At 48.6% G+C, this 22,480-nt stretch overlaps 3 protein-coding genes across 3 annotated transcripts; all 3 read right to left on the bottom strand.

The window, feature by feature from the left end:
• Window positions 1-2,992: 2,992 nt before the first annotated feature.
• Window positions 2,993-13,344, bottom strand: phtf1 (putative homeodomain transcription factor 1). Its single transcript, XM_036531052.1, has 17 exons — window positions 12,746-13,344; window positions 12,262-12,360; window positions 12,081-12,137; window positions 11,928-11,997; window positions 11,469-11,627; window positions 10,706-10,898; window positions 9,753-9,864; window positions 9,208-9,381; window positions 8,861-9,088; window positions 8,075-8,203; window positions 7,059-7,328; window positions 6,695-6,826; window positions 6,269-6,355; window positions 4,835-4,990; window positions 4,250-4,345; window positions 3,672-3,797; window positions 2,993-3,274 (listed from the first exon to the last, which is right to left on the bottom strand). Exons 2-17 carry the CDS (start codon window positions 12,289-12,291, stop codon window positions 3,254-3,256), a joined length of 2,040 nt encoding a protein of 679 aa, XP_036386945.1. The 5' UTR covers window positions 12,292-12,360; window positions 12,746-13,344; the 3' UTR covers window positions 2,993-3,253.
• A 2,711-nt stretch (window positions 13,345-16,055) lies between these two features.
• Window positions 16,056-17,021, bottom strand: LOC118779230 (olfactory receptor class A-like protein 1). Its single transcript, XM_036531217.1, has one exon. It carries the CDS (start codon window positions 17,019-17,021, stop codon window positions 16,056-16,058), a length of 966 nt encoding a protein of 321 aa, XP_036387110.1.
• Window positions 17,022-20,092: 3,071 nt separating this feature from the next.
• On the bottom strand, window positions 20,093-21,094 carry LOC118779651 (olfactory receptor class A-like protein 1). Its single transcript, XM_036531829.1, has one exon. It carries the CDS (start codon window positions 21,092-21,094, stop codon window positions 20,093-20,095), a length of 1,002 nt encoding a protein of 333 aa, XP_036387722.1.
• Between the last annotated feature and the right edge of the window lie 1,386 nt (window positions 21,095-22,480).

Here is a 22,480-nt window from a genome sequence, read left to right as displayed (position 1 = left end):
TCATGCTGGTCCGCGAGTCCGGCGCTGCTGTCAGGGTCCGTACTGCCATCTAGTGGGGATTATGCGGAACGCAGAGAGGGGACAGCGTGCCCCCCCTTACATTTACATTTACATTTATTTATTTAGCAGACGCTTTTATCCAAAGCGACTTACAAAAGTGCATACAGCAAGTATAGCGACAGTACGGGGACAGGATGTGTACAGGTCCACAATGAGACAGTGAAGAGCTCTCTCAGCTGAGAGCAGCGTCTGTTTGAGGACACAGTACTATTAGATTTGTACAATTACAGCCTATAGGGCAGCTAATACGATACACTTTCAAACGGCGGACTTCGACAACTTCAAACGGCGCAATGAGCGTCAGGGTAAAGGCGCACAGCGCATCTGAGATTGCGGAGTATGACAATACATGAGAAGCATCTCACCGAATACATAATACAGACATGATAAATACTGTATCATAATGTGGAGTGCTGTTGTTGCGAATGTATTCCAGACACAATGCACTAAAAAGGTTTATCATGCAGGCTTTGTACAACAGTCAAATCCCATTAATCATCACACGTTATCATAAACCACAGCACTGAAAACATGGACAGTTAGCTGTAAAATACAAATATTTTCGACAAATTATACCATTGAAATATAATGATATGATATATTCCAAAAATATTATTGTAATTTGAGTTGGTTGGAATCGTATTTTGTGATTGGCCTGTAAGGGAAAATGGGTCAACAGATTTCAGTCCGCATGTTATGGCATTTCCTGTAACTCCAGTTATGGGTATGGTTGCATTTTCAACATGCAAATCCCTGTTTTCCTGAAAATCAATGTCTGCACAGTTTTGCAGCCTTCACTTCTGAAACTGACAGAAGTTTTAATTATTCTAATTGGAATGTGCATTCACTAGCAGCTAGCTGGCATTTTAAAAGCTATGTGTGCTAATGCAGCTATGTGCTGAAGTATTTAAAAAACCAAATGAGAAGCATACCTACCTGGAACAAAAAGAACCATTTAAAACACTTCCAATCAAAAATAAACGGTTATTGACAAACTGCACTGTATACTCAAAGTTTGGTATATGTGGCTCAAAAGCTGTAGGACAAGACTTTCACACTGATAGCCTTAAGTAATCTTGACACAGCGGTAACTCTGCACATAGAGAATAACATAAATAAATACAAAACAACAGGATTTTTTTCACTTTTTATTGTTTTGTTTTTGTCTGTTAGTTTATTCTTGCATTAATATTTCTCTTTGAGGCAAGTTTGGTCCTGCATAGGTAACTGCAGTATTTGGTAAGTCCTTTAACATGTGTTCCTGCTGATTAACTAGTTGCAATTCATTTGAAACACACCACAGCTTTACTCTGGAGGTCTAACCTGTAACTGCCATTAGCTCATATGACATTTTCACATGGTACTGAAATATCACATTGCAATTAAAGTACAGCCAGTTAAATGCAATTCAAGATATCAAAATATGAATTTTTAGATGAACGACTGCATTCTTAATAGTCAAAACTGCAATTATTGATATAACTTATTTTCTTCTGATGAGTTATAGTTGGAATTATGGATATGTGACTGATATACCATCAGCACATTTCATATTAATCTGTACTGCATCCTTATTGGGCCAGTCTGAAGGCCAGTCACCAATAGGAATCATCCATCTAGCTTGTGTTTCCATGGAGCAGAAGTCCTTCCCACTCAAAATTCCAATTACACATTAGAAACTGAAACAGCAGATGTGACAAGTAAGAACACCATTTTAACTTGTAATAAATCAGCTGAAAATTGCATTTATGATACTGGTCAATTCGCACGTCACAATAAAATTGCAACTAGTAAGTCAGGATGACAAAATGTTCAAACAGCTGGTTACACCAGCAGCAGTGCACTGCAAGAGGAATTTAAATGCAATCCATTCCAGCAATAACTCATTCAAGTCTAAATAACGTGACCTCTGGCCTGTATCACGCTGTTCCACACCGGCACTGTGCTGAAGGAGCAAAAACAACTGACAGTCACTAACACAGCCAGCCCTGGCTGAGTGGCTTACCATTAAAACAGGAGAACATCAAAGGGAATGTATGCATTTACGAATATATTAAAATCTAACAAAATATCACTGGAGAAATATATTCCACAAGAACAGAAGACATTTTAATTGTTAACCAATGCATTTTTCAAACTATACTGTCAGTTTGCACAGCAGAAAACATATTTTCCTTGAATAGCTGAGGAATGTAAAGTTCAACAAAGCTTTGCATTTAAAGCCACCTGCATTCACAGTGGTCTAAGGTTTCCAAAATCAGGTCACTGTACAAAACCAGTGAAAAACAGCAATGTTCAACAATGCAAATAAATTAATGCCTATGAAAGTAACTCAAAGTGCCACAAAAGAGAGATCCCAGCATGGAAGCAGTGAACTCTGGGAGATTTGATAATACTTCAGTATTTTACTGTCAGCCTGAAATCACGGGCTGAAATGCCACCATCCTGCCCGCTGATGATGAAGCGTGACAGTCCTTCTAATCGATGCCCAGCCGCCCGTTTCAGATCCCCACAACAGTGTGCACTTCTGGAATTGTTTTAACTCTCATATTTTTATAGTCAGTGGTGCTTCCAACAAATAGTTACTATCAAAAATACAATACAATCGCATACAATCAAATGGTTTCTTTTTCCCTGCATGATCTCCACTCTAAGTATTCTGTATGATTGTCAGAAAGGCACTCAATGGTGACCACTGGTGCAGTACAGACTGCTCTGGAGTGCACTGCAGGAGACACTGCACCGCAGGAGACACTGCACTGCAGGAGACACTGCACTGCAGGAGACATGCACTGCAGGAGACATGCACTGCAGGAGACACTGCACTGGACTGGAGTGCACTGCAGGAGACATGCACTGCAGGAGACACTGCACTGCAGGAGAGATGCACTGCAGGAGACACTGCACTGCAGGAGAGATGCACTGCAGGAGACACTGCACTGCACTGGAGTGATTTAGCAGGGCTTGTAATACAGTGTAGTACTAATTTCCAGACCCCTCCAAGCAGAGTGCTGAGTGTTGCTTGCTGTGCTGAGTGTTGGGAGGTTTGAGGCACTGTGACTCAGTATCAGTAGCTTTGCACATGTTGCTCTGGCCGTCTGCAGACCTGGTCCCCCTCCGGCCCTCGGCCTCCCAGCCGCTCCGTTGCTATGGGAGACCGAGCTGCTTATTTCTTCCAGCCAGCGCTCACAGATCACGGCTTTATTTTCCATAACTGCACGGAGACAGGAGGACGACACTGCGATCAGAGATCATACCTCTCTACAGCACAACACAAACCATCAGAGTCAGTGTGGAGGACACGTCTCAGCCGAGCTCACTGACCCACAAAGAAAACAGCCCAACTCCCAGTCCGAGGGGAGGGGCACAGAAATGCAAAAAATGCACAGAAAAATAAATATATGAATAATTTCCCTTAACATCACAGCACAGAAGTGACATCTGATGGGAGTCAGCTGAATTCCAGAAAATCAGAATGCAATGAGATGTACTGCAATGAAACAGTGAGTAAAATTAGAGTAAACAGCTTCTCTTTTCTAATCAGTCTAATTTCTAATCTGAGCCAGTTGTCCCTGTATGGATTTTTGTGAATTTTTTTGGAGCACACTCACACGGATGTTGAAGCCCAGCAGGTCGCTGACCACGGCGGACACGGCAGACAGGATGACCACGCGAGTGATGTTGTAGATCAGGGGGTTCACCGTCAGACCCAGCAGCCGGAAGGGGGTGTCCAGCTCCTGAGGCAGAGGTTAGGGTTACAGTTCCACAGTTTCACTACAGATACGATTGTGAAGGACCGTGGAAACAGAGAGAGGCAGGGAGAGAGAGGGAGAGAGAGAAACAGAGAGAGAGAGAGAAAGGGAGGGAGGCAGGGAGAGAGAGAGAGAGAGAGAGAGAGAGAGAGAGAGAGAGAGAGAGAGAGAGAGAGAGAGCGGGAGAGAGAGGGAGACAGAGGGAGAGAGAAGGAGAGACAGGGAGAAAGAGGGAGAGAGCGAGAGAGACAGGGAGAGAGGGAGAGAGAGACAGGGAGAAGGAGAGAGGGGGGGAGACAGAGGGAGAGGGAGAGAGAAACAGAGACAGAGAGAGAGAGAGAGAGAGAGAGAGAGAGAGGGAGCGGAAGAGAGGGAGAGAGAGAGAGAGAGAGAGAGAGAGGGAGACAGAAGTAGACAGAGGGAGAGGGAGGCAGCACCTTCATCAGCTTGGTTGCCAGCTTCAGCACATTGTTCACAATGTTCAGCTCGTCCTTTTTATTGGGCTTCTTTTCCATCTTCAGATACAAGTTTATCTGGAGAACGAAAGGTTACACAGGAACTTACACAGAACATTGGGACAACATTCACTGCCTGTACCAAACCAGTTTCACTGCCATAGGGATATGAGAACTACCAGTATCTGGTCCTGGTATCACTGAAGCAAAACTGTTCTGTAAATCCATGCTGATTCAGCACTTCTTATCCCTTACTGGCTCACTGAGTTTGCCATGCAGAGGTGGCTGCTGGGATTGCCACATCTTGTTGCTGAATGGCCAGTCTCTGATGACACACAGACGGTGTGTGTGTGAGCTCTGCTCTCCCGTTACCTGCTCTGTTTGCCGTTAGCTGCTCTGTTTGCCTGTTAGCGGCTCTGTTTGCCCGTTAGCGGCTCTGTTTGCCGTTAGCTGCTCTGCTCTCCTGTTAACTGCTCTGTTTGCCGTTAGCGGCTCTGTTTGCCCGTTAGCTGCTCTGCTCTCCTGTTAACTGCTCTGTTTGCCGTTAGCGGCTCTGTTTGCCGTTACCTGCTCTGTCAGCAGCACAGACACGTTGCTGTACTTGCGGTTGGTCTCGGAGCCGAGGGTGGCCAGACGCAGCAGGAATACGATGAGAGACGAGCCCCAGATCATCAGCTCCCAGTTGGTCTCTGAGTCCAGGAAGGTGTGGTGGCTGTGCAGGAGCTGGGGAGGAGAGACATTCAGGAGAAAGGTCACCTACTGACCCCCTCGCCAGGCTCTGCTCAGAACACTCCACCCTGCCAGCACTCAGCGGGGCCACTGCAGTCCTGCAGGGCCACAGGCCAACAGCGTTACAGCTCTTCCCCCTCCGGACTGACGCGTTACAGCTCAACCCCTTCCTGACTGACGCGTTACAGCTCAACCCCTTCCTGACTGACGCGTTACAGCTCAACCCCTTCCTGACTGACGCGTTACAGCTCAACCCCTTCCTGACTGACGCGTTACAGCCCTTCCTGACTGACTCACACATTACAGCTCAACCCCTTCCGGGCTGACGCGTTACAGCCCTTCCTGACTCACGCGTTACAGCTCTTCTGGAAACGCCCTTTTGCCGGCCTCCCCACATGTCCCATCAGGCCCCTCCAGCTCACACAGAATGCATCTTCTCTATAACCGGTTGTGGCCAGAATAAAATAGCTAATAATCTGTGCTCCCAGCCTGTGAGACAACAAGAGGAGCTGCCCCCTCTGACCTTCAATCCATTAACATACACTCCTGCCAGACCATTTCACTCCACAACCTAACGTCACCTTGCTATCCCTCTCCAAAAGGGTCCACCTCCTCAGTCATGTCTATTCTCATGGCCTCCCAATGGTGAAATGAGCTCCCCAAAGCAGTCCAAAACTGCCAAATCACTGACCATCCTCTCCTGCAGACTGAAAACTCATCTGTTCAACTAACACTGAACTCTAAGCATTCATGCTACATCCTCAAACACATTGGTCATATCATCAACCCGCATCTTGGACCTACTATGGCTCTCAACAGAATATGACACGCTGCATAATGACACCACTATCAGGCTGAGACACTTTAGATTTAGGATCATCTCTGCTCTTTACCTAACCTTCTAATGTGCACTTTTTTAAGTGGCTTTGGATAAGAGCATCTGCTTAATGACTGACTGTAAACACATATGTACCACTCACTGTCAGAAATGCGGAGGGAGACTGCACCGCTTCATAACAGAAGCAGAGGCAGCCAGTGCATGACTGTGGACCAGGCCCGGCTCACCCCGATACCTACGCAGTGGGTCAAAGGGACCAGGCTGATCACGTCCAATCAAGAATCAAACAACATGACCAAACTGTAGCCACCCCTGTGCACACATTGTTTATGGTGGCCCTGAACAGAAGGTGGAGGCAGCTATTACAGTGGGAGCGGGCGGAGAGCCCTCAGACGGCAGACACAGTCTGACACAGCAGCAGAAACTTGGCTGACCTGAGCACAGCAGATGAAGGCGATGGAGAGGGCGAGGAGGAAGATGGAGGAGACGATGACGTCGACTGAGCGCTGGGGGCCTCGTCTCTGCAGGGCGGAGTTAACATCAGAGAGCGTTTCAGCACTACGGTCCGAGCCCTGCCCGGGCAACCAGCCACGCACACACACCCATCTGCAGAACACTGTCACAACATCTGAACACACTGCTTTAAAGCCATTTACCACTTGCTGCAAAACACAAATAAAAAATATAAACAGCTTTCGAATGCTTTGAATTTAGTCATAAAATATGCAACAGCAGGACTGTTTCAGGCTGCTTCATAACCACACTGCATCAGTGCTGAAATGCTGTCATGGGAGAGATGACCGGGGAAGGGCAGCCCGAGAGCGCCCTCTGGTGGCTGGAGGACAGTTAGGCAGGTGTACCTTTAGGAAGGAGCGCAGGGAGAGCCAGATCTTTATGTTCTGCACTTTCTTCAGCCTGAAGTGGGGCACCTCTGACTTCTTGGCCTTACGTGCTGAAGTCAGGTGGCTGAAGAGTTTGGCGAAGAGGAGACGCTGCGGACGACAGGACAAGCTTGAGGTCACACAGAGGCAGAGGCAGAGTGTCAGAGAGTCAGAGAGTCAGAGCGTCAGAGCATCAGAGAGTCAGAGCGTCAGAGCATCAGAGCATCAGAGAGTCAGAGCATCAGAGCGTCAGAGCATCAGAGAGTCAGAGTCAGTGAGTCAGAGTGTCAGAGAGTCAGAGCGTCAGTGTTCAGAGCGTAAGAGACCCCCCCGCTGGTCTCACCTGCTTGTAGGTGCGCTCCGCCACGCACATCATGAAGAAAAAGAGTCCGGTGAGGCAGACACGCTCCAGTGTGGTGATGAGGAAGAAGAGGTACGTCCAGGTGTCGGCTGGGCCCACAGCCATGTCCGCCAGCTCCGCCATCTTCACTGTGCCCAGCTGCGTCATGCTGAGACGCTGCGACACCCGGAAGCCGAACGGCAGCACGGCCAGCGCCGCGGTCACCACGCCTCCCAGCATCAGGTAACCCACACCCTGCTCCACCGCCTTCACCTGCACCGAGCACAGCAAGTCTCGCCCATCAGCACCGACCACACCTCCTACCTCACCTTCCCAACACTGCCATCAGCACCGCCCACACACCTCCTACCTCACCTACCCAACACTGCCATCAGCACCGACCACACCTCCTACCTCACCTTCCCAACACTGCCATCAGCACCGCCCGCACACCCCCTACCTCACCTTCCCAACACTGCCATCAGCACCGACCACACCTCCTACCTCACCTACCAACACTGCCACTACATTAACACATCATACTAACTAACCATCTATCAGAACTAACAGACTGTCCTGCCTGATAGTAACATCTACCAACCGGTGAGTATCCAGGCTTACTGAATTTTTCCAACAGATTGCCATTTTGTAACATGTTTAGTTAGGAGCATATTTGCTATTCTCCATAGTCTTGAGCTCCAAATAAATCTACTTCTTCCCTTTTCTCAGCTAATTATAACTAATACTTTCCATGACCAACACAACTGACAAGAAACCTGCCACTAAAAAACACACCTTTAGACCCCCACAAACCAATACATTCATCAAAAGATATGAATCAACATTAAGATATGAATCAACATTTCTCCTGACCTCAGAAACAGCACCGATACCTGACATTAAACAATACAGGCCCATGTGTGCACGCTCTGACTGGCAACCCGCTGATCCCCCCTTGGGAGGATCTGTCCTGCTCGTCTCAGAGAGGCGGCACTACAGCCTGCGGCTGAGAGACGCACCCGGGTCAGGATGATGCCGCTGATCTCCAGGACCGACATGTCAGTCTTCTTGCACTCTCCCTGCTCCCAGATGATGGCGCTGACGCGGTCTTTGGAGGGGTGACACGCCTGCAGCCAGGACAGGTGGCCCTGGGGGGGGGGGGGGGAGACATCTTTACCAATGTCACGCCCCACCACAGGTGGAGAGGTCCAGGAGTGGAAGCAGAACTTCTCCCAGCATTTGTTCCAGTCAGTTTGGAGAGAAGCGGAAGTAAGCAGTGAAATCAGCTGGTTCAGCGTAGGGTTAGGGGTTAGGGGTTAGGGGTTAGGGTTAGGGGTTAGGGGTTAGGGTTAGGGGTTAAGGTTAGGGGTTAGGGGTTAGGGTTAGGGGTTAGGGGTTAGGGTTAGGGGTTAGGGGTTAGGGTTAGGGGTTAAGGTGGAACAAACTCATGTAAGTACTGCTGCTTTTTCGTGCTAGAGTTTTCACCCTCTAGGCCCCATTGACGGTCACGAACCAATCAGATGACTTCATCTCTCCACGAAACTATGCAATTCATTTAAATGAGGCAGGAGACCCACATGCCAGCAGCAGAAATATTTGGGGAAAACGAAAACTCACTGTCTTGTCACTGCAAATGTCTGAAACACCAGCTACACTGAACACTTTACACCTCTAAGAAACAATCGCTCACTCCATGCGGGCTCTCAGTCCCTGTGTATGTACTGTTTAGCATCGAGCTTCATTAGATGCACGCTGATCCCGTTCTGTGATGCGCATGATGGGTGAGAGGCGAATGGGGGCGTTACCGGCTGGAAGCTCTCGTCCTCACTGGACAGGTTGGCGATGGGGGGCGGGCCGTGGCAGAAGTGCCCGCCTCCCTCGCTGTCGCTGCTTCCCGAGGAGGCGGAGTCTGGGCCCTGCAGAAGCTCCTCCCACAGCGTGTCGTCCGTGTCGGAGGCGGGGCGTGGGCTCTCTGAGGGTCTCAGGCGCTCCACCTCTCGTGGCGGGAGTTTGATGGGCTGGCCGCTGTCCTCCTGTACGCACCAGTACAGCACAGCCTGAGCTCTGTGTCACACTGCGGGAACGTCCCGCTCAGAGGGACGCTCTCTGAAAGCCCTGCCTGCGGTGCGGGGGTGCTCTCTGAAAGCCCTACCTGCGGTGCGGGGGCGCTCTGGGGGGATGGGCGGTTCCTCTTGCGCAGGATGGAGGCAGGGTTCGCCCCCTCTGCGGGAACGTGCCCCCCCCACGGGGGCTGGCGGTAGGGCTCCACTTCCTCCTCGCTGGACAGCTCGTCTGAGACCCCGACCACCGACCTTCTGTGGCTGTTCTGTAACAGAGCCAAACAGGAGCAGGGCTGAAGACAACTCAGCACACAGCGGCTTTCAGAGGAGGAAGTGTGCTTCAGAGAGCACAGCCTGGCACACACTTCTGCTCACTGCGTTATGCACCTCACAGCCAGCCTTCCTCTCACTGCGTTACGCACCTCACAGCCAGCCTTCCTCTCACTGCGTTACGCACCTCACAGCCAGCCTTCCTCTCACTGCATTACGCACCTCACAGCCAGCCTTCCTCTCACTGCGTTACGCACCTCACAGCCAGCCTTCCTCTCACTGCGTTACGCACCTCACAGCCAGCCTTCCTCTCGCTGCGGTACAGTACGCACCTCACAGCCAGCCTTCCTCTCACCGCGTTACGCACCTCACAGCCAGCCTTCCTCTCGCTGCGGTACAGCCTCTGGTTCTCCTGCAGCTGCCAGGGCTGCACACCCTCCTGCTCCTCTGCCTTCTTCACACTCCGCCCCTTCCTCTGTCTGCAGGAAGTGGTCATCAAACAAGTGAGGTCTGTGGCATCTCTTTGGCTGCATCCGAATACTCAGTGTGCACTAACTTCGGTTAAGTACGTACTACCTGACCGTTACTGTAGTATGTACTATCGAGTGTGCGAGTGAGTAGTAAGGACACAATTCGTACTCTACCGCCATCTTACCTGTTCTTTGAACCGGATCTTCAAATGTTTACATGTTTTAAAAATCAGCCTGCTTTACTTGGCTGACTGTCAAGCTGAGGTAAAATGAAAAGCTAACATTACGTAACAAGCTAATTGATTTATTAGCTTAACCAAGTTGACTACACCACCATCTTCTTTCTTCTTTTCCCGGGGAATTCTTCTTCTTCGCTTATTCGGGCTCCAGCTGACTTATGGGATAGCATAGTGTAGTATGTTTGCATACTTTGGATGTAGTAGGTCATCCGGGTACCGTTTGACTGCATTAAATGCCTGCTGAGTATTCGGACACCCTACGGATTGTGACACACTGCTTTTGGTGTACTGTATAGTATGGCAGTATGAGTATTCGGACGCCCTACGGACTGTGACACACTGCTTTTTGTGTACTGTATAGTATGGCAGTATGAGTATTCGGACACCCTACGGACTGTGATACGGACTGTGACACACTGCTTCTTGTGTACTGCATAGTATGGCAGTATGAGTATTCGGATGCAGCCTTACTTCTGCAAAAATGCCACTTTGCCTTTACATGGACACCCTGTCCAAAACAAATGATACGTGTCCACCTGTGTATATAGTGTAGTGTACATGTGTGTGTAGCGTGCGTGTGTATGTGAGTGTGTGAGTGTGTGCGTGCGCACCTCTTCCTGCGTGCGGGGCTGGCCACAGGGCTGGCTGCAGGGCTGGTTGCGGGGCTGCTTGCGGTGGTTCTGCAGGACTCGGTGGAGACGATCTGGCAATGCACCGTCCCCAGCAGCAGCATCAGACACATGGGCCCCAGCACCTCGCTGCCGGAGGCTGCTGGCATCTCCAGGGACATGAGCACAGCCAGCACTGCGGACACAAACCGACCCAGACGGTCAGAGACACAGTACCACCACTACAGTACAGTACATTACATTCATTTAGCAGACGCTTATCCAGAGCCACTTGCAGCACAAAACTCATTCCAACACTGAAAATACCGGCCTAACACTGACAGAGGGAGGATCGTTCATTATCATAAATAAGCTTAAATAAAATTTAAGATAATTAGTGAAGCAATAACATGGAAAATTTTAAGAAGTACTTTCATACTCTTCAATTGTACTCATTTGGTTATTGTTTGGCTTTTGAACACATTATTTTCAAGCAGGGGCCTAATATGCAGATTTGTCTCTACAGCTCCCCCTGTCCCAACAGGAGATGAGTGACAGGCAGGACAAGCAATGGCCTGAGAGGGGCTGTCTCAACCCCATAATGACAGCTGCCATTCAGCATTCACTAACTTATCTCAATGTATCAAAAGACTTTGTTCCATAGCAAAACACTGTGATTGGTTGCAACTAGTGAGTCACTGACACCTAACTCCACCCATTATGGGCAGTAATGAAAAGCTCAGGGACTCTGGGAAAGTGCACTGACCTTGCAGGAAGTAGAGGACCAGCAGCCAGGTGGAAATGCACCTGGATGTCACCTGGATCCACCACTGAAAGAAGAAGGGGAAGAGCAGTACCCTGACCAGGCCCTTTCGTGTCAGAGCAGTCCACGGGCTCTCCGGCTTGGCCTTGCTGAACGTGGAGCCTGTGGAACAGACCAAAGCCACTGCGCTTTCAGCCTCATTCGGGACTTGTTTTTTTTTGGATCAATGCTAGCCCAACGCTGTGCAGACTCATCTGTCTCTGCATCATGCGGATCGGCTGAAACAGTGAACCAAATGAATGGGACAAGTCATCCACATGATTTAAAGATCATCAGCACAGCATCTGAGAAGCGCTGATCCATCAAAACATGCCCGTGGGCATTAGCAACAGCTGCGCAACCCTCCGCTGCTGCAGTCACGAGCGACTGATGCGGGTGTTTATACATCACAGGAGGCGTTACCTCTAACCAAGTCCACATCGATCAGATCAGCTTTGATGTGGCCTGTCTTCTTTGGTTTGCTGCCAATGCCCTGTGGATGTCAGTTAAAATTCAGTTTAAGTTTGACTAACTGTAGCTGAGAGTGACATCTATGTCTACGAGTCTGTTGCATACCTTTAACTCGGCTTGCTCCAGAGACTTCTCCCATATTTGTTGGTCATATGCCCCTATCTGCGCACACACACAAAACACATTCCAGTTTGAGCACAACAACCAGGGGTCAGAGACCAGTTTACTGAGTAGCCAACATTTCAGTAAAATGGTTATAATCCGGAACTGATCGCACTGTTCCCACCTTCTCCTGGTACCACGCAATCCCTGCCATGGTGTCATCAGATGGATCCGTCTCAGGTCAGAGCGCTGCGGACGCTAAGCGGTAACATCTCTGCAGAAACTAAAACACAGCGAGACGACTGTGCAGGTCACAATGCAAAGAAGGGCCGTCAAACTGTCGTTTCCTCAAAGACAAACCCGTTAAAACAGCTAGCGAATGTTTTACATTATATCACCACAGTAGTTAGCTAACAAATAGTTTAACCCGTTTGCTATTTAAGTTACCGTTTGCACAGTCCGTGTTGTGCAGCTGTCCTGGGAAGAAAACTAGGCTGCATCTTTACAGGTAACGCTAGGATTACACGGCTAACGCAAACGCCTTTACACTCTCAGACAGAAACGCCGATTAGCTTTATGCTTCATATTGCTACCTAGTCATAACTATCCATCCAGCTAATCTATGTTGCTATCAGATCACTTTCCCGGCAACATTACGGCAAACTTACCCCGGGCAACAGCTTGCAGAAGGCATGGTATTAATCCGGTCCGATGGGTCGTTAGTTAGCTAGTTAGCCAACTAGCTATGTGATTTGGCTGAGGTGGGTCCGTGACACTCGCTTTTCATTACTTACTCGGTAACTCGGAACCAAATCATGCAAAATGCCATAAACGAAATATAGTTTGTTTGTATTTCATTCCTTCACACTTTCGAGCGAGCTGTATCTGACCGGCAGGCTAGCAGGCTAACGATAGGTAGCGGGCTATGATGCTGTAGTTTAAAATCGAAACCCAGTCGTCTTAGTCCTGACTACATTTTAAAAAAGAATATATTTCAGAAACGCGGGATCCTATTAATCAAACATCAAACTTACTAGCAAAAACACACGACTAATATATAGCGAGCTAGCTAGCTGGGCTAGTTTTAAGTCGCCTGTATCCACAAATCTGTGCAGAAAGCATCAGTTAGCGAGACAGCAATTATTTAACTAACGCAACGCAACACAACACAGCGATCAACCACACAATCACTAATGTTTTGTCCAAAAATACGGTGAAATAAGTTAAGGTCAGTTCTGTGGCAGTAACGCCGACTCCATTGTTTTGGTTTATCTTGCACTTCCTTTTTCCGGGTTCGCTGTTTGCAAACTGACAGATCTCGCAGAAGTGCTGTGCTGTGCTGTACTGTACTTTGGGATGGAGACAAAAACACGCAAGAAACAATCAAACATGGGCGTCAACAGAGGTCGTATTGGTCCGTGTTGCAGGTGTGGGCTTGATGCAATAAGGCGCTTGTTTGATCCTAATCTCTGTGCGTCTCAGAATGCGCCTTTGGCCGGCGTCCATGGGAAAGCTTCCCCAGAGCCCAGCGGCGCCGTGGCGCTCTCCTCTGGAAATAGTGCCGGGATTTTCAAGTGTTAAACACGTTTCTGAAAAACTCTTAAGTCTGAATATCTCAGTGATGGAACATGGATTTATGAGTGGCCCTGGGAGAGGTTTTTGTTTTATGGACACGGGAATGGAGACTGGGAGCATCATTTTCACATACAGTATGTTCTGCTCTAGAGTTGCTGCACAAGCAAAATAGTTCTGGAAATGTTGCAAATTATCCAGTCTATTTTCAGCCCCCAGTACAGCATTCTCCATAATCATCCTCTTTAATGATGACCCCCTTTGAGCAGGGAGTGTTAACCCTTTCTCTGTACAGCCCGTACAGTAGGACACCGTGTGGTGTAGTGGTAAGGAGCAGGGCAGCAGTGTGGTGTAGTGCTAAGGAGCAGCAGTGTGGTGTAGTGCTAAGGAGCAGGGCAGCAGTGTGGTGTAGCGGTAAGGAGCAGCAGTGTGGTGTAGTGCTAAGGAGCAGGGCAGCAGTGTGGTGTAGCGGTAAGGAGCAGGGCAGCAGTGTGGTGTCGAGGTAAGAAGCAGGGCAGCAGTGTGGTGTAGCAGTAAGGAGCAGGGCAGCAGTGTGGTGTCGGCTGCTAGTTTGGTTTGTAGGTGAGGCACCGCTGTTGTATTCAGGGGCAACGTACTTATCCTGAATTGCCTCAGTAAATACCCAGCTGTATAAATTAGTAATATGTAAATGGTAAGCTATGTCAATTTCTCTAGGCAATCACACCTACTAATGTGGCGTTTTACATGGTCAGATGGAGTCAGAATGAGTGTGGAATCCTTCAGTGCCAAATCAGTCATGTGGTTCATGTCTCGCACAGCTTTCAGTTTTGGTAGAACAGTTCACATATAGCAACGGCTCTGTCACGGCTCTGCTCTGCTATCTGAGCTTCTGAAATGACTTGTTGTTGTTGTGTTTTCTGAAATGTTGACTTTTCTGAAATGTTTTATTTCTATAATTCGCTGTGTATGAGTGCAGAGATTGAGAAATGCATACAGTTCCGCTGTTATTTGGCCTCACAAGGAAACACAGACGTGGCTCCTTTTTGGCTTCTCTTAAAAGTGTTTAAAAATGTAAATGTATGTCGTTATCTATTTATTTTATTTTTAACCATTTATTTTATTTTTAAATATCTAAATCAACAAAACGCAGTGTAGCAGCACCCTCCTCAGTCCAGGTGCTGGTGGGACGTTGTGTGAAGACTGTAGTTTCAGCCAGACGCTCAATCTCTGCATTTAACCACACCATCATAGATTTGACCAAAGTAATTCAGCTTCTCTGTCCAGTTTTGAATGTTGTTTAAAGAGCCCGACAGCCTGCTGTTAAGTGACTTGTAATTCTCCTAATGTAATTTAAAAAGAGGTAGACCAACTGATTCCAACAGAGCAGCCTGTCTGACTGCTCAAATGGCAGCTCCTGATTAAAATGAATTCAGAGACAAAACAAATGTTGCTGCCTGAGTGTGATTTCCTCAGCCGCCTGTAACCCACATCCCTCCCACTTCCTGTCAGGAATTCCCTGAAACAGATCCTCCTGAGCTCTGACTCTCTCGCCTCACTTTTACAGCTGTCTTCATGGTTTAATCGTATTTAAAAGCGGGGGAAATCCCATCCTGCAAAGACAGTGCACTGTAATACAGCTCTGCAGAGAGACGGGGGTTGAAAACATGCCATTGAAGCCTTCAGGTCCAGGATTATCTAGACTGTTTGTCTCGCTAATGAACTGCTAACACTGATGCATCTGTACAGCATCCAGGCGGTTTCCTATACTGCATTGTGATATTCAGCTCTGGATAAGAGCATCTGGCAAATGAATCTAATGTAAGATTACAAAGTCTGCCCATATCTGGCAATGTTTCCAAGCCTGTTTGGCACTGAACTCTTACTGTTGAATCTAGATGCCTGCATTCGAATGTAAAGCATTATTCATGGATATTTTGCCTTTTTGGTATGTAGCATAAAGGTCAGATCACTTGGTATGAAGTCCACAGCAATGACTGAGCTTTCTCAGTGTCGATGTTATGTAAAATTTCTAAAAAAACACCAGGAGGATTGGAGCATTTTGCCGTTTGTTCTGTTTAGCTGTAGAAGGTGAAGAACATGACAGTTAAAAATATAACACATTTGCAACACTTTCAGTGATTCACCTTTATTGCCATATTACTGTACTGATCTCAGTCTCCATGATTGCATTGAGCTCACATCTGCATTGGTTGAATTATGCTTGTCAGAATTTCATGCCACAAACTTCCTGGAACAGGCAGGGTGTGCAGTCACAGCAGTGGGAGCTAACGCATGGCAGAGACAGGAGCGTTCAGCCCTCATTTATCCCGTAATCTGAACTCTTCGTCTCTCCGTGTCCTTTACGCAGGCTCTGTGCTGTCCCTCCCTGTGTCTGCGTCTGGGGTGACCGAGGGGAGGCGGCGTTCACACCTTGTCGTTGGAGTCCTCTGTGTCTGCGGACGGCTGGTCCGGGCTGTCGGCCGAGGCACAGACCATCCTGGCCTTGATCTTGGTGTTGGAGGTGAGGATGAGGAAGGGGCTGAGGGAGGCATAGCAGGAGGAGAAGAACACCCTCATGTCAGCCACCACGGGGGACACCTTGGCCACGGTCAGCATGTAGATCCAGATGACGTTGTCGATGCCAAAGAAGACGGCATAGAGGATGACGAGGGTGACGACGGTCCTGGCGGCGCGCGTTTCGGCGCGGTCGCCCCCCGCCCGCCGGCCGGAGCTGCGGATGGCCCGCGCCCGCCGGCTGTGCCGGTGCAGCAGCAGCAGGATGTACCCGCTGGAGAAAAGCATGAGGCCCACGAAGGCGAAGTCGCGCACGGACACCGCCACGCCGTTGATGACGTAGGACAGATTGTCACGGAAGTCGACGTGGCAGAAGCCCAGGTTGAGGGTGAAGGCGGGGACGGAGCCGTTCCGCGGGGCAATGGAGAAGAATGGGGCGGCGATGCACACCGCCATGTTGATGAACCACAGCGCGGCGAAGGTGGGCAGCACCAGGGCGGGCAGGCGAACCTTCAGCCTGATCCAGCGTGGCCCTGCGGCGGGGGCCAGCGTCACCGCCTGGAACACGCTCAGCATGCAGGTGACGCAGACGGACAGGGCGCGCGCGATGCGGTAGCTGTAGATGACCACCTTGCAGCCGGGGTCGTCCAGCAGGTTGCGCAGGCCGAAGACGGTCATGGTCTGCGGTACGCAGCGGGTCAGCAGCAGCAGCAGGTTGGCGAAGGCCAGGTGGCACAGGATGGCGTCCACCGGCTGCAGCCGGTGCTCCGCCAACACGATCGCCACGTACGCCAGCAGCACCAGAACGTTACCCAGAATTCCCAGCCCTGTCTGCAGCAGGAAGGACACCCCTTTGATGGTGACACACAGATCCATGTGACCTGGATTTGAGGAGGAAGGAAATGCAGGGAGTCAGGGTTTCTTTCTGATGAATAAAGTGAAACAGGTATGTGGGTAACACATGCAGCACTTCCCGCATTTAGACCTGAATGACACACATCACAAAGACCGCAGCTGATGAACCATCTGTAAGAACACTCACATCCTTACCTAATATTCCTGTCAGTGTAGATGATTACACATCTGCGTGTCAGTGTGTCACACTTCTGCCGGATCAGGAATGAAGCTCATCTGCCTGCAAATCCATTTTATAGCTTTGGGTGCCGTGGGGAGCGGGAGACCGACTCGCAGCTGAACTTAAAAAAGCACAATAGAAGTGACAACGGAAAACATGAGGCCACAGGGGGTGTAGCAGGTTCATATCATTAAGGGGAAAAAAGGGGCCCCTTAAACCCAAAGAGGATACCCCTGACAGAGTGCAAGCTTACCTGATTTATCTTCAGTATTCTGATGTTCTGGTTATCCTAACTCCCTGCTATAAGGTGGAGGAGGCTGTGGACAGCGGTCTGTCAGGGAAGCATGAAAAAGGGCAGCTCTAAACAGCCAGTCAGATCTGTAAAAGCCAGTCAGGCATCTGTGAAATGCTTATTATTACTGAATAAGCACATGTGTAGCACAATGCCACGCTGCCGCAAGCAGTGGAAGAAGCTGCTCAAAAAAGCATTTCTGTAGCTCTGTCCATCAGTGTTCAAAACCCTCTGAACACTGACCTTCATGGAAAACCCTGTGTGGAATTTTAACTTATGCCTCTTTTAGCAGCGTGAAAAGCAGTGAGATCACACTGAACAGCAGTGAGGTCAGACTGAACAGCAGTGAGATCACGCTGAACAGCAGTGAGGTCACGCTGAACAGCAGTGAGGTCAGACTGAACAGCAGTGAGGTCAGACTGAACAGCAGTGAGATCACACTGAAAAGCGGTGAGGTCAGACTGAACAGTGAGGTCACAGAAACAAGCTCTTCGACAGCACACAGCAGCAGCATGGGTTATAGAGCTTTAAACCGAATGTAACAGTCAGCACTCATATATTACTGGATAAATATATTTCCACTTTTTCATTTCAATAATGTTTTCATTCAGCTGACTTGGTCGTATCTCAAATACAGCATCATAAAGACCGTAATGAAAACGACGACTCCAGTTTATTCAGAAAACGGCACAGGAAATGCCACATCGTGTCCAGCATAGGATGTGCTTTTTTATAGTTTCTATATATAATTTTGTGATGGGAACACAATCATTTTAATATAGCTATAAATTATAAATATAATTTTATATAATTTTTGTAAAGTCCAGGATACAGACACAGCAAAGTCTGTGATGGGAGCACAGCACCGTTCACTAATCAGGCATTTAAAAAACACCTGGATTGTTTTACAGCAGCCCTCAGCATTGTTAGTGCTTCAGAGGAAGGCCCCGCCCACATGCAGGAGAAGGGCCACTGAGACGGGGTCACACACATCTCTCTACCACTGAAATGTCCCTGTACGCTGTGTCTGGTGTTTGTGCTCCTTACCTGATATAAAGGCGAGAGGTTGTCTGCTTGGATGTTCATGCTAAAACAGCTGTTTGCTATATTTTCTTGTCCTGTGAACCGTGCAGAACGTAGCACAGTGGAATTTTTCTAAATCCATTTTTGGATTTTATCTTATCTTTAACTTTATCTTACACTCATTATATATCCAGGGGAATCTCTCATACAGCTAATTACACCTGAGCAGATTTAAAATTGTAGTCAAATGTTAAAAGAGCTGTAGTAATAATAATAATCATAAACTGTATTCATGTGGCACCTGTTTCCCCAGAGCAATTGACACCTGTGAAGGACGTTCAAAGATCTTTCCGTATGATTGAAAATAAAAGGTGACGGTAGTAAAAACTGAAAATATCTAACTGCATCTTAATGAGATGCACCTGTCTCCCAGGTGTTTGTTTTGCAGCTGTTCTGTGGCTGTCACAGGGGAATGACACGGGAGAGCGTTCTTCATGTCTGAGCGGATTTGTGAAGTTATTAAGGACTTATTTACACTCCCTCCAGTGCCACAGGTCCCTGCTTTCAGGCCCCTAATGAGCGCGCTCAGGGCTCTGCAGGTCCCTGCTCCCAGGCCCCTAATGAGCACGCTCAGGTATCTGCAGGTGCACGCTTCCAGCAGTCAGCCGCTTTAATTAGGAGCTGTGGGACAGACAGCCAGTTCCTAATTTGTGCATGTCTTTGGACTTTGCTGCTTACTGCCTGTCAGTGTTGTGGGTATGAATCACTCTGGTGGAGGGACAGGTGGCGATATCATTAGCTTTTTGGCTAGGCCTAAATAGCTGAGTATCTGTCATTCTGTAGACACCAAGATGAAAAACCCCAGGGTGTTCTGGGTGCTGCTGCACTGATTTAATTTAAACACGTATGACATGTGTTAAGTGCTTTTTTGGGTCTACTTTAAACCTCATTGCATTTCCAGCGTTATTTAAAAAGTATTCTTTAATCTCAGAGTGGGATACCTGAGGGGGGCTGTCGGGGGTCAGGGTAGCAGTGGGGCATGGCACACACCCCTCTAAACTCAGAGAGGCTCATGGGAAATACAAGAAACCATACATGTATTCTAAATGATTTATTTATGTCCATGTTCTGCTGCAGTCATAACCAGGACAAAGAGACAGGGATGCGGTCGCTTTTTAAACACTTTTTCAACCGCTTGGCTGCTATTAGATGTTCAGTCACAATATTTAACATGTTAAAGGAAAAGCTCACCACCTTGTCCCTTCGAAGCACAGTATTGCATATTATTGTGACATTTTGGGTCATAATTGTGCATCAAAAAGTTGTACATTATACCATAAACACATCTTATGCCTTTTCCAGCTAGCTTGTCTGGCCGAGTACTGAAACTTGGTCATGCAGTGCTTCTAATATTGTTGACTCTGTTTGCCTTTTGTTTGTGTTGTTCTCTGCCTCAGTTGTAAGTCGCGTTGGATAAAAGCTTCAGCCAAATGAATAAATGTAAATGTAATGTAAAGTAATCCATCTTGGATTATGTGAGGTGTGAAGCTGACGGGCTCAGGAATTTTGAGAAGGCTGTTTGGCTCCGTCTGTCCCTGATGTTGCGGCGGTGACCTGCGAGGCGCTGGACTCCATGGCAGAGGGGGCGCTCCCCGGCTCCGTCCCGCGCCGGCCGCAGCGGAAAGCGGTGGCCAGCTTCCTGTTGGTGACGATGATGAGCACGGGGCTGAGGGCGGAGTAGCAGGAGGCGAAGAAGACGCGGGTGTCGGAGACGGCGGGGTGCACACGCGACACGCACAGTGTGTACACCCACAGCACGTTGTCCAGGCTGAACAGCGCGACGTACACGCTGACGAGCAGCAGCACAGCCTGCGAGGCCTCGCCCGTGCCCCTGCCCGCCCCGCGCAGACCCCGCACCTGCCGCCGGTGCCGCTGCAGCAGCAGCACCATGTACCCCGCCGCCGCCGCCATCAGCCCCACGAAGGCGAAGTCCCGCACGATGTACATCACGCCGTTGGCCATGTAGGCCTGACCGCCCGGGAACACTACGATGCAGAACTCCAGGTTGAGCGTGAACTCGGGGATGGAGCCGTTGGCGGGGGGGGCGCGGGGGAAGAGGAAGGCCGCGGGGCACACCAGCACGTTGAGGCCGTACAGGAAGACGACGGCATGGGGCAGGCGGGGGGGCAGCCGGCGCTTCAGCCACGCCCAGCCGCCCGCCTGCGGCGCAATGGCCACACACTGGTAGCAGCTGAGCAGCGAGGTGCAGCAGATGGCCATGGCGCGGCCGATGCGGTAGGCGAAGATGATGACCTGGCAGCCGCGGTCGCCGAACAGCGTCCGGATGCCGAGCGCGGTCACGGCCTGCGGGATGCCCCGGCACAGCGTCACCACCAGGTTGCTGAAGACCAGCTGGCTGAGGATGAACTCGTTGTGCGACAGCGGGCCGCGTGACAGTCGCAGGTGGCAGAAGAGCAGGAGCACGCTCATGTTGCCTGGGATACCCACCACGTCCAGCCCGATGAACCCCGCGGCCTTCAGCACCAGCCGGACCTCCATCGAGCCGCTGCGGAGGGAGAGCGCGGGTTCGAGGGGCAGAGGGGTGTCAGTGAGCCAAACTCACACACCCCTACACTTAGGAGAGTGAAGCCACTGACTCAGGTAGCAATAACATTTACACAACACTGCATGTGAAATTTTAACTATTGAATATTAAGAGAAGACTGATAATATTAGTCCAGTTTGAATAGTACTTTCAGTAGTATTAATGGTGTTTAAATACATGTTAAATTCATCATGATCATTCATAAATATATTACACATCTACTGTTAATTTTGCCAACCAATATTTTGGTCTTGTGTAATCCTCAGTACAAATATAACACAAAATGACATGGGTCTTCCTGTCAAAAAATATGAAAGAAAAATGCATTTCAATATGAACAACAGTCTTTGAAATCTAGAAATTCAAATTCTTGAGTTTAATGATTCAAGTTAAGCAGAATGAAAATAGACCTGTCACTGTGCCCTGTGTACTGAAGAGAAATGTTCTTCCTTACCTTACGATGGTGATGAAAGTGCTGAATTGCGCTGTGAAGCAAAGGTCTGTAAATTTATCATTTTGGACTCCCTTTGTTCCAAACCAGCAGGGAGCAAATTAATTAAAATGGATACAGTATCTCATTTGAGAAATGTAAACATAGGTCGGGACGTCATTCCTCAGAGGGGCTTACATGCTCATTAATTTAAATTTACATGTTAATTTTTGCAAAACTGTGTATGGGTCTCTGTGGTTACAGTATTGTCTTTCCGCTACAGGTTGTGGTTATGGCGAAATAGATCTTCTTACCTTCCTGATGCAGAGGAGTGCAGGCCCATAACAGAACACAGATGCAATTTATATTACAGCTGGAACTGTGTAAGTGGCTGAGGTGTTGAGCAGTGGAAAGTTCCTCTCGGTTCTGTTCTGAAGCTGTAGATCCATTGAAATGGTCACGTTTCATAAGAGCCATCGGAACAGTCTGGTCCTGCTAGAGGCCCTTGTATGGGGCAGCAGTGAGGTGTGATGGTAGTGGAGCGTATGAGGCAGCAGTGTGGTGTAGTGGTAGTGGAATTGGGTTCGCAACCCAGAGGTTGCTGGTTTGATTCCTAGGAAGACTATTGCATTTTCACCCTTGGGCAAGGCTCAAAGCCAAGACTGTAGTAAATATCCAGCTGTATTAATAGATCATAAACATATTAATCTCTGTGAAATATTTGCTCTACATAAAAGCATCTGCTAAGTAAATGCACATATGCATACATATGAGGCAAAGAGGTCATAGGTCATTCTGTGTAGAAATATCTTTGTCACAGGGAGTAGAAGTAACTAAAACAAAATTTTAAAAGAATATATGCATGCGTTTCATGTTTTTGGTAGTTCTAATTAGCAAAATATTTTTGTAA

Source organism: Megalops cyprinoides, chromosome 6 (genome assembly GCF_013368585.1).
Source record: "Megalops cyprinoides isolate fMegCyp1 chromosome 6, fMegCyp1.pri, whole genome shotgun sequence".
Taxonomy (NCBI): domain Eukaryota; kingdom Metazoa; phylum Chordata; class Actinopteri; order Elopiformes; family Megalopidae; genus Megalops; species Megalops cyprinoides.
Note: the sequence above shows the minus strand (reverse complement) of the source record. Positions and strands in the feature narration are given on the sequence as shown.

Excerpts from the sequence above, each read along its gene's own strand:
- phtf1 (XM_036531052.1), bottom strand. The coding sequence starts at position 12,291 with ATGGCAGGGATTGCGTGGTACCAGGAGAAG. Across the intron at positions 11,998-12,080 it reads TGGAGCAAGCCGAGTTAAAG|GGCATTGGCAGCAAACCAAA; the intron begins GTATGCAACAGA and ends TGACATCCACAG. Across the intron at positions 9,089-9,207 it reads AGAGCGCCCCCGCACCGCAG|GAGGACAGCGGCCAGCCCAT; the intron begins GTAGGGCTTTCA and ends TGGTGCGTACAG.
- LOC118779651 (XM_036531829.1), bottom strand. The coding sequence starts at position 21,094 with ATGGAGGTCCGGCTGGTGCTGAAGGCCGCGGGGTTCATCGGGCTGGAC.
- LOC118779230 (XM_036531217.1), bottom strand. The coding sequence starts at position 17,021 with ATGGATCTGTGTGTCACCATCAAAGGGGTGTCCTTCCTGCTGCAGACA.